At 39.8% G+C, this 12578-nt stretch overlaps 1 protein-coding gene across 4 annotated transcripts in view; it reads right to left on the reverse strand.

Annotated features, from left to right (window-relative positions):
- Positions 1-12578, reverse strand: part of LOC127624767 (AF4/FMR2 family member 4-like) — a 63248-nt gene that overhangs the window by 18970 nt on the left and 31700 nt on the right. For all 4 annotated transcript variants that reach the window (XM_052099638.1, XM_052099636.1, XM_052099635.1 and 1 more), the window contains 8 exons: positions 9810-10559; positions 7576-7620; positions 7266-7352; positions 4818-4848; positions 4645-4708; positions 4315-4407; positions 3184-3331; positions 542-1360 (listed from right to left, as the gene is read on the reverse strand). In XM_052099638.1, the coding sequence (XP_051955598.1) occupies positions 542-1360; positions 3184-3331; positions 4315-4407; positions 4645-4708; positions 4818-4848; positions 7266-7352; positions 7576-7620; positions 9810-10520 (1998 nt within the window). In that variant the 5' untranslated portion in view covers positions 10521-10559. The remainder of the gene's footprint in view (positions 1-541; positions 1361-3183; positions 3332-4314; positions 4408-4644; positions 4709-4817; positions 4849-7265; positions 7353-7575; positions 7621-9809; positions 10560-12578) is intronic.

Raw genomic sequence — 12578 nt, forward strand, 5'->3', positions numbered from 1 at the left:
GTTGTGGAACACTTCCGCGTTCAGGAAAAAGATGGATAGAATGCAATAGTATAGTTCCCGGAGTAAAAACCCCTTTAATTTTCTTTATGGACAAATTTTTTATAATAACTTATAAACCATTAAAGACAGACCTACTATGAGCTCCAAAGTTGCTAATCTATGGTATATGCTTCTGCTGAAGCCATCATTCTGCAATATTTCTATTCTTTTTTTTAAATAGTGTTTAATAAAGTTTTTTGTGTTGACGAACTACACTACCCATAATTCTGAAAAGAAATCCACCAATCAGAGAATTGCAGCAAAGCATGCCAAAAGAGCTCTGCAGTGACGCATTGTGAACGAGGCAATCAAGTTTACATTCTTAAACTATTTAAATATTGACACGTACCATTTGTGTTACATGCAAAGTCCCAATGTAGGGCATTAAAAATCTGTCTCTTATGAGGTTCCATAGTGGTTAGGATGTTGCACTAGAAGGCCGATGTCTATATATACAGAAGAATTGTCCTGAAATGTTACAAGAACAATGGCTAACACCAACCTGTCGTTTCCTCTTGCCCCTGTTAGCTCCCTTTTCACCAGGCTGCTTCTGGAATTCTTTGCCCTCTGCTGGAGAATCCCTCTCCATCTTCACCTCTGTATCCTTGTACAGTCGCCCGGGCACTCGGGACAGCAGACTGAGGTCGATCTGCACCAGCAGTCTGGGCGGAAGCCTCTCTTCTGGGTCACTCAGCGGTGAGAGCATGGGCGAGAAGAGAACAGATGGATTCTCTGCATAATGCTCCCTTGGCGTTTGCGAAGAAGACGGGACACTCTCGTTGCCTTCTGAGTCTGAGGACGACGAATCAGATTCCACAAACTCACGGGATTTGCTGGGTGGTTTCTTGCGTTTGTCCAGCGCGGGCCGAGGGGACGAGGTTTTGGGGTCCTTCTTGATGTTGGGCTTGCGGGGGCCCTTGTTGGCTGCACGGGCCCTGTGCGACGGGATCTCGGGTGAGGGTTCGGTCTCCACTTTCAGTCCACCCTTTGGTTCCTCTATGACAGGAGGCTTCTCCGGCTTCCTGGGCTGCTTCTTGCCCACCACCCGTCGCCCGCTCTGACTTCCGCCCTCGCTCTGGCCGGGAGACTTCTGACGTCCTCGCCAGCTTTCAGAGCCTTTCTGGGAGGGCCGAAGGTCTCGTCCGGTGGCGGGAGTCGGATCTTTGGAGCTCTGGCCGCTGTAGCTTCTGTTCGAGGTTTCTCGCCCCTCTTTCTTTCTTGGCACTGTGGTGCTGTTCTCCAATGGAGAAGCTGGGGATAACTTGTTCACCTTCTTAAACCAGTTATCCAACTGCCATTTGTTAGCTGTGGGCTGTTCACGCTGTGATATCCAATGAGAAATATGCATTTAGTGCAACATCAAACTCAGATTTGTACTCATCTTTATATTTAACTACACTGTCCTCCTCTATTCTCCAGTATGCAATCCACTCCAGTAACACACAATAGCAAATTGTTGATTTCACAATTTAATGAAAAGGAGTGTAAATTTGCACTAAACATAAAATTAGAAAGTCATCTAATATTGGAATTATTTTATCAAAAAGTACTCTGATTAGATTACCTATAAAGTGTAATCTAAAAGATTATGCTACAGATTAGAATTTTGTCATAATATAAAAGATTACATCACTGATTACAACTTTAGTTGTGTAATTTGTAATCAGTTGTTGTAATCAGTTGTACCAGATTTCAGAAGTAATCAACCATACACTGTACACTGTGCAGTTAGTGTATTGTGTATTATTCAATTTATCTTGTATATCGTCTTGCACACTACAAGACTCAAGCGATTCAACCTCGTTTCGGATTGCCGACTGGTCTGCGACTAGAAATGTCAGATCGCAGCATATGCCCATCACCTGACAGCAGTGTAATGTACATGCTACAATGGATTTCAGTAAGTCGTCAGGTATGCGCACTGTCCGACAAGCAAGAGAGCAGCAATGAGCAACAGCCAATGAAACATAGAGAGAACACAAGAGATGAAATGCTAAATAAATAAAACATCAAACTCCTGTCTACGTCTCCCTAACCGCTGCCACAATATTTTCTACTGTTTTCTTATTTCATGTTTTGCCATGTGAGAATCTGTGAAAATACAGCTGCCAGCCATTTGATTATGAAAAACTCTCCTGTTGTTGGGTGTTTTATCAACTTCATGCACTTTTCACACAGTGGACTTCTGGAAAGTTAATCTTCCCTAAAATATTTTCACTTATTTATTTTTTATTATTTGTCTACTAACAATGTCCAACGGTGTATGTACTTGCATCACATTGAATTAATGTCATTTTTCTGAAAGTCATGAAAATTGGCACCACAATGTCATTTCCAGCACATTTAAAATTCTGTGCAGGAAGTTATGCTGATGGAAATGACTTTTCAATTTTATGAGACCTTCATATAACAAAAAGGAAAATAAAAGTTACAATCTGTTAAAGATGCCCTCAGCAATTTTTTGAAGTATGTTGGTGTGGCATACATTGGCTTACAGTGACACCTAGTGGCCTGGATGCTGCATCATTCAAACATAGTAGTTTTCAGTTACCAATGCCATTGTAGAAATTCACTATGCACAGTAAAACAGGGTTAATTTAATCCATGGGTGAAAGTGTCCAATAACAGGGCAGTTACTGAGATTAAGTGAGTAGTATTCAGCTGGTCATTTGATGCTAACATGGCTGCCCCCATGAGGGTGCTCCTGCCCTGTGTAAAATTAAACAGTTTTTAAATGCGATTTTGTACATATGTTTCAATATTACTATACATTTTTTTAGAAGTAAAACTTTATAAATAAGGAAAAACAATTACTGAGTGCACCTTTAAATTTTAATTAAAAAAAAAAAATCAACCCATGGGACATGAAAGTATAGGAAACTGAAGAAACACCCTGCTATGTGTGTGAGCTTGTGAAAGTATTTCAGGATTGTAGCTTCAGTCAGGGACGCAGTTGATTCAGTTGTTCAGTGTGCACACCAACACAATGGAAAAACAAAACTCTTTAAGTGTGCGCAGGAGTTGTGTAGTAGTATGCACTAGTGTACATGATGAAGAGATTTTTGTTTGTATTTTGCTTTCTTGGCCAATTGCTCCTACTGTGATTGTATGTGCGTGCAGGGTGTGTTTTTGTGGTTGATTCACCTCAGGTGACGCAGGACGTGGAGGTTCGTTGGTCTCGCTGTCAGTCGAGCTGCTCTCACTTTCACTGTCAGAACCAGAACTGCTCTCCGAGCCGCTATGGCTGCTGGTGTCCTCGCGCTCGGCACCCTCACTATTATTACTGTTATTACTGACAAAGACACACTTGTTGGTTACCTCTACCTCATGTTTCTTGTTGCAACAAACACTAATAACCCTGACACTTGTTAAGTCTTTGTCATCATTTACTCACTTTCATGTTGTTCCAAAACATCTATGTCTTCCATGGAACACAAAAGGAGATATTCTGAAGAGCGTTCTGGTTGCTCTTTTCCATGCAATTGCAATTAATCGGGACTGAAGCTTTTAAGATTCAAAAAGACAGGGGCCTGGGTAGCTCAGCATTTAAGTATCATAAAACTGGTCCATACGGTTTATGCACTATAGTCCGTGCCTTCTGAAGTCATTTTATAATCTTCCCCTCCAGTGAGCCATTAACTCGAGAACTGCTGCAACTTTATTTTTGTTATTTTTTAATCTTAAAAGCTCCAGTTGCCATTTACTGTTTCTGAAAGGAAAAGGCAAGCCAGGATATTCTTCAAAAAATTCTCCTTTTGTGTTTCACTGACATAATGTACACAGTTTTGGAACAGGTGAGTAAATAATGACAGAATTTTCATTTTTGGCTGAACTACTCCTTTAAGAAGTCAAAACTTTTTATTAGCCAAAAGCATTTATGCATTTCTTACAGGATTCACATAGAAAATGTGAAGTGTGTGGCAGCGCATCCGATTTCCCTGAGATTTGCTTACAACCATTGATGTCCCCATCGACCCATGTCACCATGGAAACAACAGAGGTGTATTTCCCAACACACTCAGGCACTCAACATTGTGCGTCTACATGTTTAATAAAAATAAAAGTACACCATATCTCTAAAGGGGGTATTTGCACTTGGTCACTTCAGGTTAATTGGATGTAACATTTTTCAAAGATGCATTTATGTGACCAAGTGTAAACTGAATATGCATGCCCAATCAGAGAGCAAACTGATCAATCAAGAATCAGTAAATAGGCTCCAAATAGCAAATTTGAAGCCAAAACGTGAGGCTTGATGTTGGGAGGGTAAGTCACCTCGCTGAAGTGTTTCTGGGTGTGTTTTTGGCAGGATCATGCTCTCCATCACTGTCTTCACTGCTGCTGAGCTTCAGATCATCATGCAACATGCTAAAAGGAGAGCAAGAAACAGGATCAGGAAACAGGAAAATAAAGAAACAGGAAAATAAACTCTTTTGTTGTGACCCAGGGTACCAAAACTATTTATCGAACAAATTTTCGATAGTTTTATACTCCCGGAAGCCACTAGTGTACTTGCGTAGAGTATGTTTCTGACCTTATGCGATGTCATTTTGGGTTACAATACAAGCTTTTCTGAGGTGAACAGCAGGTTTAACGGTGACTCACTTGGCTTGGTCGCGGTCAGCTGGCTTTGATGTGTGACTGGACGGGGTCTTCCCTGAGATTTTTTCTGAGAGATGAAAAAAAAAAACGACATCTGTTATCAGTACATAAAACAATGAAGAGTTACTATGTAAGGGGACACTGGAGAATATACAAAAACTATTTCGAAAACTTACTGTGTGCCCCAAAAGACAGGTGATGGCCATCCTACAATAAAGAGAAGGTACAATAAAACCATTTCAAATTAATAGACATCTACATGTGTGTATTTCATTTGTAATTATTTGCGCAATAAATGTTAACTCTACATGAAATCTATTATGCTTATTCCACGGTTTACATACCATACAGAAGTCATTATTCTACAATCGACATTGTTATCCTCTATATCTATATCTAATATATATATATATATATATATATATATATATATATATATATATATATATATATATATATATATATATATCTCGGATCTATAATTCAAGGTTTCATGATGTGTTATAATTGTTAGGTAAAGAATAGTAATCGAATCAAAGTAATTGCAAATATATACACCCTTAAATATTGACTATATGAATAAAAAGCTCATTAAAATGCAAATAACAGTTAAAAAATAAATAAATAAAAAGATTGGTTATGGCTAAAGCATAAGAAATAGTTAAGACAACAGACCCAGACTTTCAAAATTAAACAGTAAAAATGTATTCTAAAAATATAAAATATTGTATAATTTAAAACTCTAATAATCTAAACAGAGTGAAATAAACATACAATTTCGATATTTATTGTAAGAAAATGATTTCGGTAAAAAAAATTCCTGTAATTTCCACCACACCAAATTATTTATCCTCTGAAGTCGTTTTTATTTGTTTTTATTTTGTGTACTTGTTAAAGTGTTGATAGTCGCTTTTTAAAACGAATGGTTATCTGCAAAAATCTATACCGATAGTTGTGTATACACCTATATATACTGATCAGCCACAACATTTTAACCACTGACAGGTGAAGTGAATAACATTGATTATATCGTTACAATGGCACCTATCAAGGGGTGGGATATATTAGGCAGCAAGTGAACAATCAGTTCTTGAATTTAATGTGTTGGAAGCTGGAAAAATGAGCCAGGGTAAGGATCCAAGTGACTTAGACAAGAGCCAAATTGTGATGGCTAGTCTGGCACGATCCCACAGAAGAGATCCTGTAGCACAAACTGCTGAAAAACGTAATGCTGGCCATGATAGAAAGGTGTCAGTACACGCAGTGCATTACAGCTTGCTGCGTATTGGGTTGCGTAGTCGCAGACCAGTCAGTGCCCATGCTGGCCCCTATCTACCACCTATCCACCACCAAAAGAGTCACGTTTTCTTTTCAGATCACTTGGACAGCCAGGTGCATGTTAGTAATTTACCTGGGGAAGTGATGGCAGCAGGATGCAATATGGGAAGAAGGTAGGCCGGCAGAGGCAGTGTGTTGCTCTGGGCAATGTGCTTTGGGCAATGTTCTACTGGGAAACATTGGGTCCTGGCATTCATGTGGATGTTACTTTGACACATACCACCTACCTAAAGATTGTTGCAGACCACTCCTTCATGGCAACAGTATTCCCTGATAACAGAGATGTCTTTCAGCAGGATAATGCCACACTTCAAAAATTGTTAAGGAATGGTTTGAAGAACATGACAAAGAGTTCAAGGTGTTGACTTGGCCTCCAAATTCCCCAAATCTCAATCCGATTGAGCATCTATGGGATGTGCTGGACCAACAAGTATGATCCATGGAGGCCCCACCTCGCAACGTACAGGACTTAAAGGATCTGCTGATAACGTCTCGGTGCCAGATACCACAGGACACCTTCAGAGGTCTTGTGGAATCATGCCTCTAAGGATCAGAGCTGTTTTGGCGGCACGAGGGGGACCTACATGATATTAGGCAGGTGGTTTTAATGTTGTGGCAGATCAGTGTATACAAAACTACAAAAAAACTATACAAAACGGTTCATCTGGTGAATATATAGGCTATAAAAAGCTTCTTACATAGAGGACGAATCTTAGTTGCCTCCGCATCGGAGTCCATCAATCCACGCATCTTATCACGTGGCTTGTTGAGCGTGTTACCGCGGAGATGTAGCGCATGTGGAGGTCCACCCTATTCTCCACGGCATACACGCACAACTCACCATGCGCCCCATCGAGAGCGACCACATTATAGCGACCACGAGGAGGTTACCCCATTTGACTTTACCCTCCCTAGCAACCGGGCCAATTTGGTTTCTTAGGAGACCTGGTTGGAGTCACTCAGCACACCCTGGATTCGAACTCGCAACTCCAGGGGTGGTAGAGTCAGTGTCAAAACTCGCTGAGCTACCCAGGCCCCCCTATGTGGTGGTAAAGCACACACTGTTGCACATTGTTAGTAGACAAACTAAATAAATAGGTGAGTGTGAGAAACAGCGCTAAAAGTGCCAAAGTTGAACAAACAACCATTCGTATTACACATACACAGGAAAGGAGGTGGTTTAAGAATGGCTAATTGTTTTTATTTTATCCTTCAACAATTTAAAAATGGATTGAGATAAAGGTTTGTTGTTGCTATGTGAACACCGAGACTGTTAGATGACTGACCTTTGTGGGAAATGGAAACTTTGAAGGTTCTGTCTTGCAGGGGGTGTGAATGGCTGTAAGTGGAGGAGGCCAGACCTGAGTCATTTCCTGAGGGAGAAAGATGCAAATTAAAGAACTTAAGTTACATAGAACCTGAGATAAAAGTGCTTCTCAATAATCTTCTTTCTTTTTTTGTTTATCAAAGTTATGCTGTCTTAGGACACCACCTAAGTGCTTTCATTTGGATTTGCATACCTCTGCTAATATGTAACAGATTACAATAACTCAGCAAATCATCAATAAAATAATGGTATGATGACAAAACTCTTACCTTCAAAATCTCATCAACACAGCTTGCATCTCCTCCCATTGAACCCTGCAGGACAGAATTAAATGATTAATATCTACGCAGATTGAGCCGCAAATCATAAAAGAATCACTCTGAGCACCGAAGTTGCTTGAGTAACATTCCAAGGTAATTGATTTAAACGATGCACTCAGTAATTTTTTCCTCCCAAAAATAAAGTTAATTGATAAAAAAACGAACACTGCTTTAAAAAAATATGCTCAAAATCATCTACACTTACGAGAGAGACTGCTAACATATCAGTAGCATACCAAAAACATTTTATATTACATGGAGTGGGTCACCATTTTGGGTCCGACATCGCATGACCACCCAAACACTGTATTTTCAAAGTCAAAAAGTTGCACCTTTTTTTTCAAATAAAATAAATTCTCAACTTGGATGGAAACACGCCAAAAAATTTTAAAAAAGGGCCCAGCACACTCATGGCGAAGTGCTTCTTTGTTCTTCCCTCAGAGCCAAAAAGATGATTGAAACAGCTGTGCAGCGACATACTGTTGACGAACATTCAGAGGAGCATTTAAATATGAGAATGCTCAAGACTACAACGTAGATGCAAATTTATATGATTTAAAGTAATATATATGCAGAAGATGTGAAACTTCGAACATCTTAATAATAACTGATATTACTGCAAATATGGATGTACAAAAGTGTTAATGGGTAGAATACAGACAAAAGAATAATGCTAGTCATCTCTCAATTTTGGTGTGAATAGCTTTCAGCTGCAGATGGCACATGAGTGAGGCAGCATTTCAATAGAGTAAATGTGCACCCAAGAGTAGATTTGATTCCTTTTGTAGACTAATATAAATTTCAAAAATGTCTCTGCAGGAACGATCGTTCAGATGTAGGTAAATTTGCAGAACCTCGCTAATAACTCTACACAACGTTGGGTTCATGTTGACTGATCTTAACTGACTGAACGCAAATTAGCTGTCGGCCCCAAAGTAGGTGGTGTTCCAGGTCACACCTACCGATGATGTGGACCAATGGCAATAAAAAGGTGTTTAGCAGCCAGAAAGAGGTTTTCCTTAAAGTTCGCCCAGGTGATCTGTTAGGAACCACCAAAAACAAACTTCAAAACACCTCTTTTTTTGGCCAGAGTTTGGGCCCTATTTTAAGATCACTAGCGCCAAGCGCAGCAGTATGCTTTAAGTCATGAGCATAAAGTCAATGGACATGGTCATGAAGTTTTGGTATTTTCTTGCAAGTAAACGCCAAGTCTAGATGTAAATGGGTTTGGTGAAATTTGGTGCACAATGTGCTAATGGGCTGGGTCAAGAGCGATTTAATTTAGAGGTTCTTCTCATTGGCAGTGACTTGCTCCTTTTATATGCATAAAATTGTGACTCACATCAAGATTTGGATGTACGCTCCATTAAATTATAGAGAATGTAAGTATTATTAATAATATTCATCTTCTGACACACAAATAATGTCTAGGAATTAAAAGTGATTGTAACGGCACGCACTTCACTTCTTCCCTCCCGGTCGATTTTGCTTTTGAAAAATTAAATTTATTGAAACATGAAAAAATTAAACCAAAACTATTTCTAAATTAAAATTAAACCTGAAATGAAATATAATAAATATAATAAAAATAGAGCCCTTTTTTCAAGTGATTCACCCATTTTTTAGGAAGTGTGCAGGTGCTTTAAAAGCAGCGTTTCCATCCCATGTGTTTAAGAGAACCAAATCATAAATGTTCGAGCATTCAGCATTCTAGCATTGACAGGCTTTGGCTCTGGCATTTCAGAATGACCAGAGCAACATAAGGTTCCTATGCGATGATACTGATGATATTCTCGGAGCGAATTACATATTTAAATGGCTTGTTGAGGCAAAGTCACATGACTTTTTAGATGCACATCTACATTTCAATTCTATAGGAATATATTCTGTGAATGTGTTTCCATCGTAGTGAATGCGCATGTATTTTTTCTAATAATAGCTACTATTTTGGAGATTTCATTTGCATCTTGGTGTTTCCATCACATTAAAATGCATTATTTATGAGCATATCTCTTCATCAAATAAAACATTTATCCACCACAAATGAGATTATGCGTTATACTTTTTAATGCAAAATCCCAAAAATATGACTATTATTTTTCCCAGCACAACATTTACTGAGTGCACCTTTAATACATATTAGGAAGAACGCACGGCACATAGGAAAAGTAGCAGAATCTTACATCAACGGACTGCGTTGGAATCTTGAGCTTAGTGAGTGAAGCCTTGCCGTTGGGTTTCATTTCTCCCATGGCGCTGCTGTGCGACTGGCCACCATATGACTCTGAGGCAGTCTTGGGCTCGACTGTCTCCTGGCCGTCCATGGGCCGCACATACGCTGTGGGCTTCTGAAGCATGGAGCTGGGCTTAATGAGCGAGGGTGGGAAGGCCTGGCTGGGATGTTGCCCGCTGGAGAAAGAATGAACCCTTGAGGGAGAGTCCCAGTTTGCCTCTCGGTCCCGGGGTGACTTGGAGCGGTAGCGTTCCTTGCCGTGGTCGGCTGTTTGTGACCGCGAGTGGCTTCCAGAGCTCACAGAGCCCTTAGCCGGACTGGAGGTGGCATGAGACTTGTGCTCGGAGCTGTGCTTGCTCGACTTTTTGCTACTGCTGTATTCTCGCTCGTGCCGCTGGCTGCCACTACGCTGGCTGCCGCTATGGCTGCTCTGCATGGATGAACGTTTCTGTGAAGAGGAGGTGGTGGAGGAGGAAGAGGAGGCACTGGGAGCCGGGCCGACAGGAGTCCATTTGTTGTTCTGGCTCTGGGTGCCTCCTCCGCGCTGGTCACTGTACTGACCAGATTTCTCCTCGGAGGAGGTGCTGGAGGCTTTAGGAATAAGTTTGGACATTGGAGGTTCACCGATGGTCTCTTTCATCTCGTCGTAATTGCCCAGCATGCTCTGGATGCGACTGGAGAGTGTATCTTCCTTGCACTGCTGTAAAGAGACAGAAAACAAGACAAAAATCAGTCTCTGTTTGTTTGAGTGGCCTGGCCAGCTCGAAAACACAACATTGACTTGACCAATTGAGTGAATATGGGCTAGGACTATCTCTATGCAAAACCAGTGGAAGATAGGGGGAGTTTTCTGGAATCAGTTGAAAATTACACACTTAAGCTTTAAAATAAATCAACTTTATTTACCTAAATAAAAAAAGCGTAATTCCAAAACAACAAAAAAGTGTATTTTAAAACGATGCAGACTAAACTGGTCTGGTGTGAAAACATATTCACATTCTCCATTTCAAACCATTGTTTGCCGTAACATCCCATCATAAAAGTATTGTTTTGAAGGCAAACAGCAACAAAACAAGCAGACCAAACATTATGTCATCTGCATTATTGCCTTTGATAGTTCATACCTTGATCTGTCCAGAATGTTCAAATGAAGCATTCATTACTAGTTTGTTATGTAAAATAGTGTTTGCACAACCACCCCCAAAGAGCTCATACAAAATAAACAAGTAATGTACTGTGTCCTAGTCTGACCTGAGATAACATTGCAGGAGTTTTCCACAGTTTATACAAACCACTTCATAAAATGCCACTGGGAATAGGAGGAAAAGATCTGCTAGTGACCAGGAACTGCAGCTGTCCATAATCTCTACTAGTCAGGATGCATTTCTTTCCTCCTATGGCAGGTTCACCACCCATGTAAAGCAATTACCTCTGCGCAAAGCTGGTTAGCAGCAAAGATTAGACAGAGACAGACTGTAATCTTCTTTATTGTAACATATGTGCATACAAAACCTCTCACTCATTTCAGATTTTATATCAACCTAATAGGTTTCATTAAGTGGAGTCTATCTACTAAAGTCACTTCAAGATGTAACCGCTACATAAAAATGGGAGTTTTGTGGCTGTGCATGTCTGTTAGCTTTGAGGTCATCTATATGCTGCGTTCTTCTAAATGTTGACAAAATAATCATCTTGCAGGTAAAAATGTTGATGACTCATCTTGCACTACACAGATTTTTGTTCAGTCAAATGCTCTCAAAATTCGATTTGGTGAATTAGAGAGCCCAACAGTAAAGTTCCGAGAGTAAAAATAGAATTAATTTTCTTCTGTGGCGAATTTATTTTAAACGTTAACTAATAAACCATTAAAAAGACCTACCATGAGCTCTGAGGTTGTTAATCAATGGCAAATGCTTCCGTTAAGGCCATCAGTCTGCGTTAATTCAACTTCATAAAAAAAAAAAAAAGTTTAATAGCAGATTACCTGGTGAAGATCAACACTACTCACAATCCTGAACAGAGATCCACCAATCAGAGAATTGTAGCAAATAAACCACAACAGAAAAAGCTCTGCAGCGACCACCCGCTTATCACTGACAAATGATCAGAACATTGTTTTGTAATGTACTTCAAATATACTGATTTCTGCTTATGATCTACAACTTTAAATCAATATTTTCCCATGGTTTTTACTTCCGTTATGTCATTTGCAATGCTTCATGGGATTGTAGTTCATTCCCTTGTAAAAGCAAAAAGTACACATTCTTGTCCACGATTTGGATATATATTGTTTCATGAATAACAGTTTTTAATGTTGCGATTCCTCTCGGAGCTTGTTGGTTTAGTTCATGGCTCCATTAGAACTCCCTATGTAAAAAAAGAAAAGAAAAATCCAGCACCAAGGCACCTGGACAAGTGCATGCTCACTGTTGTACTCTATAATTAATGATCTATATCTTAATGATTCTGTGATTCTTTTAGTAATTTGGAGGAAACAAAAGTACCTTATATGTTTGTAATTGTGTGCAGCAAGAACACCACAATAAAAAAAGGACATGTTGTCTATTTATTGCCTTCGAGGGTGGTGCCCAGCATTTCTCTCTCACCACATTCAAATCAGACTTTAAGCTCACAACTCAGCAAAACAACAGTTGTTTTTGCCGTGGCAAAGTATTTTTCTAAAAATGGCACTAGTTCTTAACAAGAACTCCAACTGGGA

The sequence above is a fragment of the Xyrauchen texanus genome, chromosome 31 (genome assembly GCF_025860055.1).
Source record: "Xyrauchen texanus isolate HMW12.3.18 chromosome 31, RBS_HiC_50CHRs, whole genome shotgun sequence".
In the NCBI taxonomy this organism is placed as follows: domain Eukaryota; kingdom Metazoa; phylum Chordata; class Actinopteri; order Cypriniformes; family Catostomidae; genus Xyrauchen; species Xyrauchen texanus.